This window comes from Siphateles boraxobius, unplaced genomic scaffold (assembly GCF_051911475.1).
Source record: "Siphateles boraxobius isolate OS27281-9 unplaced genomic scaffold, OSU_SipBor_1 22, whole genome shotgun sequence".
Classification (NCBI taxonomy): Eukaryota; Metazoa; Chordata; class Actinopteri; order Cypriniformes; family Leuciscidae; genus Siphateles; species Siphateles boraxobius.
Genome location: NW_027508833.1, coordinates 26,330,347 through 26,337,441, shown reverse-complemented (window position 1 = coordinate 26,337,441; position 7,095 = coordinate 26,330,347). Strand labels below are relative to the sequence as shown.

The following is a 7,095-nucleotide window of genomic DNA, read 5'->3' as shown; positions in this document are numbered from 1 at the left end:
AATTCATTCGCCGTCCCCCGCGCTTTCAAGCCCGGACCGCGACGATTGTGAATGCGTAAGTAGCACACCTACTTCACGCAGAAATAGCAAAGCTGCTGTGCAAAGGGGCTATAGAAAAGGTACCGCCTTCTCTGAGCGAGTCAGGCTTTTACAGCCGATATTTTCTCGGACCCAAGAAAGACGGAGCCTTCAGACCTATCCTAGATCTGAGATATTTGAACTAAGTGCTTGCGAAAAGACTGTTCAAAATGCTTACGACCAGGAAAATCCTCACGCACGTTCGCCCGAGGGACTGGTTTATTTCTCTAGATCTGAAGGATGCCTATTTTCAGATTCAGATAGTACCCCGTCACAGGCAATTTTTGAGATTCGCCTTCGACGGTCAGGTATATCATTACACCGTCCTGCCGTTCGGCCTGTCCCTGGCACCCTGTACATTTACGAAGTGCATGGACGCGGCGCTCGCCCCCCTGAGAAGTCAGGGGCTGCGAATAATGAACTATCTGGATGATTGGCTGATATTGGCACAGTCAGAGACAGAACTGCTATCTCACAGAACAGTGCTTCTCAGTCATCTGGAAAGCTTGGGTCTCACGATCAACTGGACCAAGAGCTCATTACTGCCCAGCCAGTCAATTTCCTTTTAAGGAATAGCACTGGACTCGGTGACCATGACGGCTCGTTTATCGACACAGCGCGCGCGCCGTGTTCGCCACCTAGCCGCATCTTTCCAGAAGGGCAGCTTTCTCCCTTTGAAAACATTTCAAAGGATGTTGGGCTGTATGGCATCAGCTGCAGCGGTGCTCCAGCCGGGCCTACTGCGCATGCGCCCGCTCCAACGCTGGTTGAATGCTTGCGTGTCCCGCCGGGTGTCTGGCGGCCAGAAAATCAGAGTGACTCAGGCCTGCATAGCAGCTCTGCAGCCCTGGTTAGTGACCGACTGGTACCAGCAGGGAGTAATGATGGGAACCATCTCTTAACGTAAAGTCATCTCGTCAGACGCGTCCAACTCGGGTTGGGGCGCACTGTTCGAGGGCAGACCGGCCTTTGGCCAGTGGTCAGACCAGGAGAAGGGTTTTCACATAAACTGTCTGGAAATGATAGCGGTCGAGAACGCGCTGAAGTGCTTCCTCCCGTTCATACAGGACCAGCATGTTCTTGTCCGCTCGGACAACATGTCTGTGGTATCCTATGTAGACCGTCAGGGCGGTGTCAGATCCAGAAATCTCTGCAATCTGACGGAACGCCTCCTTATTTGGTCTCCGATGCACCTGCGCTCGCTGAGGGCGGCGCATGTGCCTGGCCATTTGAACGACGGCCCAGACAAACTGTCCAGGGACAACGTTCCCCCAGGGGAATGATCCCTGCACCCCAAACGGTCCAGAAACTGTGGCGCCTATTCGGCAGAGCGGAAGTCGACCTATTTGTGTCAAAAGACAACGCTCAATGCCCGACGGTCTGTCCGAAGGATGAGGATGCGCTGGCCCAGGTTTGGCCCAGCCTCCCGCTATAAGCTTTCCCTCCGGTCTATCTGTTGCCACAGGTGATCAAGAGAATCAGGGAAACGCGCCACTCGGTGCTCCTCATAGCCCCGCGTTGGGAGAATCAGATTTGGTTCCCGGAACTAGCAGGGCTGTCACATACAGCTCCGTGGCCGAATCCGGTGAGGGCAGATCTCCTCTCTCAGGCTCGCGGCACGATCTGGCATCCCAATCCAGAGCGCTGGTCTCTGCATTTATGGTTGATCAACGGGTACTCGTTGCCCTGCCAGAAGGAGTGATGAACACGATCACGCAGTCTAGAGCCCCTTCCACGAGAAGGCTCTACGCGTCTAAATGGTCGGTGTTCTCTGGATGGTGCACCGACAGAGATCTGGAACCGCGGACATGCGGGGTGGCGCATCTGCTCACCTTCCTACAAGAGCTGTTGGATAAGGGAAGTTCCCCATCCACGCTCAATGTATACGTGGCGGCCGTGGCAGCGTTCGCAGAATCGACGCACGGCCAGTCATTGGTAAGACACGAGTTGGCCATCCGCTTCCTTAGAGGAGCTAGAAGGATGAATCCGCCGCGCCCCCCGTCGGTTCCCATGTGGGATCTTTCATTGGTCCTCGAGGCCCTGAAAGCTTTTCCATTTGAACCACTAGACACCGTGGGGTTGAAATATCTATCACTGAAAACCGTCTTTCTGACTGCACTGTCGTCAGTAAAACGTGTAGGGGACCTGCATGTGCTGTCTGTCAGCGCGTCGTGTCTTGAGTTCGGACCGAATGACTCTAAAGTCATCCTCAGACCTAGACATGGCTATGTCCCTAAAGTGATGGGCACTCCATTCAGAGCGCAAGTTATTTCGTTGTCAGCTCTCCCAGCATCTGACAGCGAAGGTGATGTGAATCTCCTCTGCCCTGTCAGAGCGCTGAGGTTTTACATTACGCGCTCCGCCTCCTTCAGGCGTTCGGAACAGCTTTTTGTTTCGTTGGTGGGCGCACCAAGGGTCTCGCCTCCTCGAAACAGAGCCTGTCCAGATGGATAGTAGACGCTATAGCGGCCGCTTACGCGTCAAAAGGTCTGCAATGCCCTCTGGGCATCAGGGCTCATTCCACAAGAGGCGTGGCCTCTTCGTGGGCATGGTCCAGTGGAATTTCTATCCATGACATATGTGTAGCGGCGGGCTGGAGCTCCCCGTCTACCTTTGTCAGGTTTTATAACCTAGAAGTTCCTGCCTTGCAGGCTAAACTGTTGTCAGTCTGAAGGAGAGGTGTATTCTGCCCAGATCTCCTGCTCAGATCGCTCTCACATGACTCAGCTCTCCTGGTTGAGCTGCACTAAGTAGGGTGTGTGCCATGTGCCTATACAGACCGGCGCGCTGCTCTGTATTCCCTATGTGTGCTTATGTACAAGTGATGGCCCGCGTGGCTGGCCACCTTATTTTTTCCACTTATGGGGTCCCCCTGAAAGCTCGGGGTCTCATGTGGATGCTTGGCGCGCACGGCGTTGACAAAGTGTTCCCGTAGCGTAAGCTAAACTTACGCAATACGAGAGAACCTCTCGTAAGAGAACGATACTCGGTTACTGACGTAACCTCGGTTCTCTCTAGAGAGGGAACGAGTATTGCGTAACCGGCCGTGCTCGCGCCACGAGCGACTTCGCTTCAGTCGACGAAAACCAGGGAATTCAGCCTACAGCCCCTAGTGTTATACGCTAAGCCACGCCCATTCTGGCGGGCTGTGACGCTATGAAGGCGCGGGCGCCCTTCATTGGGCGTGACGTCACGCCGGGCTCACTGGTAGGCTGCAGCAGTTGCCCGCAGGGCAGCCAATGAGCACGCGAGATGGCCTGCTCTAGGTCTGCTAGCTGCTGCACTGCGTTGACAAGGAATACAAAATTAAGGATAATTTTTTGGCTTCAGTATCTCGAGAAGGTGAATCTTTCCCGTAGCGTAAGCTAAACTTACGCAATACTCGTTCCCTCTCTAGAGAGAACCGAGGTTACGTCAGTAACCGAGTATCGTTATCCTTGTATTACATTACACTGTAGGTCCATGTAGCTAATAATAGCCTATATAGCAAATATAAAATCAGAAAGATTTATCACATGCACACACATCAGTTATGTTTAGACTACTTAATATAATAATCCTAATTGTATTTGTTATTTCCCCAGTTGTAACCTGGTTTCATTGCTGTGATATCTGAGAGGAATTTGCTTAGCTAATCAACTGATCGATCTCCTAACTGGCACTGTATTGTGTGTTGTAACGTAACGGCGACCATCAGTAAACGTTATTGATAGAAACAATTTATATTTTTTATTAAGCTGTTCTTGTCTTTACAAAAATCAAAATTAGGCTAAGCAAAGAGAAGAGTGCTCTTACAAATCACGAGTGAGCGATTTGACCGCTGATTATGGCTAACGTAGCCTAATAGACTCGCTGTTTTTTGCTGATGCTGGATCGTCTTTAGCATACACTGCATTCATTGAAAATGTAACTAAGTTAAACGTGTGTTTAACAACACCTGGGAAACTCACTTCACCTTCAGAGGCTCTGGGGCAGCTCAGTCTCTCCAGTCGGGTTTCAGGGCCACCCTACCACAGCAGACTCGCTGTGTGTGTGTGTGAGAGCGCCAGACTGAGTGAATGCCGCTCTCCACGTTTGAATCAGGGACGTACTAAGTATTTGAGGGATAGGGGAGGGGCTTTAATAAAAATTAAATTGTTCAATTTTGGTAAATGTATAGTTTAGTTCACTGTTTTGAGAAGCTTGCGAGTTGTTTTTACAAGTAAATTTTTTGGATCATCAAAGTTAGGGGGGCAGCTGGGGGGGCAAGGCTCTAGAGTGGGGGGGCACCTGCCCCCCCCCCCCCCCCCCCCTTGCCCCCCTGTAGATCCGCCCCTGCTACACACACTTATATACTGTAACCATGTGGTGTACTGCTGTGTTGTGTACAGCCAAAGATTGTCAACAAATACACCTTTGCATGGAACGGATCAAATCCAATGTGTTTTGACGACACCCCATTAAGGAAGGCTTGCTATATACCATCACCTAATACAGACCAACCTTTTATACTGTTCTGTGCTATACTGTTCTGGTCTAACACTATGTTTTCAGAAATGCTCAAACAAACAACCACACATGTATGCTCTAGTTTATTTTATTAAGCCTCATTTATATATCAGCAAATTCAACAGGTTAAAGCTTTATATTAAATGTAAAAACAAAAACAAAATACATTTAAGTATTTTTGCTGTTCAGGATGTTTGGATTATTCACTGTCCTCATCAGAAACGACTTCAGGTGAGTCACCAATGACTTCAGGTGAGTCACCAATGACTTCAGGTGAGTCTGAGGAATCTGGCTGATTGGGAGCTTGCTCTTCATCACCGCTGAAACACACACATACACACGGTCATCTATAAGTTATATGTTTGCATATTGCCATTTCTCAAACCACTGCACAAAGCATTAGTGCTTCTTGAAAACGGCACATGCAATACACAGATACATACATTGATTTTCAAAATGGCATAATAAGACTTTACTGCCAGATTTCGATTTTGATTTTGCAAGAGACATATTTTCTGTAAAGGTTGTTACATGGATGGTTCTTCTTCTGTCTCCCCGAGGTCATTCTCAGTGAATGCTCCAAAGTTATCATAAAAGATTTCAGTGGTGGGTTCAGGTTGGGTGTGATCAAATCTGCCCAGACATTTGCACAAAAAAGTATAAAGAAAGAATATTAGAGTGTCATCATTTTGGTCATATTCACTAGAACAAATTTCCTGATTTCTGCAAGAAAGATGGAAATACATGTTGAAAGTGATGTGGGCTATATTTAAATAATAATAATTGAATATAGTGCTTTTCGTGCACTTAAGCCATTTTATGCAAACAGAAAAAACAAATAAGAAAAAGATAATTGAAGAACACAGTCATGCATCAAAGCAACATTTCCACAACCATAGCAATATAATTATTTTATAATAAGCAAAAATTGAACAGGGAAATGAGGTGTGTACAAGTATGCAAATGTACCGTTCACAACAGATGATTCCATACTCAACAGAGTCCACACAGACACATATTTCATGTTCGTTCCCCCAATCAGAGTTAAATTCATGGAGATTTCCATCAGAGTCAATACAACCTGAATCAATAATAGAAATGTACCGCAGATATTATTACTTAGTTATCGAGGATCATAAATACACACAAACACAGAAATAGTTTTTAACTTGATCTCGTGAGAAAACTTGTACTTGCAGTGCATACATTTGTGCATTCATTTATACGGGCCTGCTGCTATAAATCACAGTGTCCAGATGAAATGTGCCAAAAACAAGTTTTTCGATCATTAGTGAATGTGATGCTTAAAGGGATTAAAAGCCACATAAATCTTCATACCACTGGAATAGCCATTGACGGGTCTCTGAACCCAATGGGCATTTAAGCCCTCCTACCACAGCATCATCTCTCTGGCTTTAATAGGACATGCTGACAATTTCTGAATCAATCAATTGATTGATAAATTAACCAATCAGTCAATCGTAGAGTTTGTAGCTGCAACCATATATTTAACGGTTTGCACAAATGTGAGCATAGTTACATTTTTAGCAATAGACAAGGCAGTAACATCACCTGGGGTGTTAGTGGTCTCTTGATTCACTGTTTCTAATCTGCAGGCATTACAGCAGACCACTGATGTAAGCAACACAATCAGTCTCAACTGAAAGAGAGCACAAATAGAGATTAACATGGACTTATTTGACATTAAATTTAATGTAATTATAGTATATGCTGCAAAGTATATAGAAAAATCAACATAACAAAGGCAACATAACAAATTTTTATTTTTTCTAATAAAAATATAGTTGCATTTTAAATAACTGGAGACATATGAACAGAACCAAATACATCTACAACATACAGCACACAAGACTCATGAATGAAATACTGACCCCCCCCCCCCCCATATAGGTTCCTTTTATGTAACAGAAAATCACATTGTATCATACTAAAGAAGAAAACACAAAATATTCAGTTCCAGAATAGACCCCAAAACAGCATATTGTTAAAGAGATCCCAAAAACCTGCTGTACCATGTTATGGCGAGATGTGGTGAGCAATACGAGAAGACTGGTCAATCAAACACCAACAGGCACATTTCAACTCTTGAAATGATACAATAAATACTACCTCTAAATTCACATACCTGTCTTTTCATCCAACCAGTGAACGGCAGCTGTGTGCTGGCATGAATGGGTAAACCCCACCCCCATTTCTGCTTCAATTGTTCTGCTTAGTTACTTTGCATCTGCGATTGTTGCAAAACAGCACTTATCCAAAACCAAATAATTTGCATTGGTGGGGTCAGTGTAGATATTATACAAATTGATCTTGGATAAATATGCCTAAGAACTGGTTGAGGGTGTGAATGCAAAGTAATTGATTTAAATTTTTGGTGGCTTTACAAACATATGATTTGATAAAAATCTAAAATATCCACTGCACGAATCTATAAACTTCCATCAACAAATTAGAAGAAAATTCATTATACACAGTCAAAATATTTTCATGATTTGTTATCACAATTTT

The 7,095-nt window shown here is 45.6% G+C and overlaps 1 protein-coding gene across 1 annotated transcript; it reads right to left on the bottom strand.

The window, feature by feature from the left end:
- Nucleotides 1–4,638: 4,638 nt before the first annotated feature.
- LOC143746404 (uncharacterized) lies at nucleotides 4,639–6,665 on the bottom strand. Its single transcript, XM_077238213.1, has 5 exons — nucleotides 6,600–6,665; nucleotides 6,139–6,226; nucleotides 5,536–5,647; nucleotides 5,098–5,199; nucleotides 4,639–4,886 (listed from the first exon to the last, which is right to left on the bottom strand). The coding sequence occupies exons 1-5, from the start codon at nucleotides 6,600–6,602 to the stop codon at nucleotides 4,766–4,768; spliced, it is 426 nt and encodes a 141-aa protein (XP_077094328.1). The 5' UTR covers nucleotides 6,603–6,665; the 3' UTR covers nucleotides 4,639–4,765.
- Nucleotides 6,666–7,095: the final 430 nt, after the last annotated feature.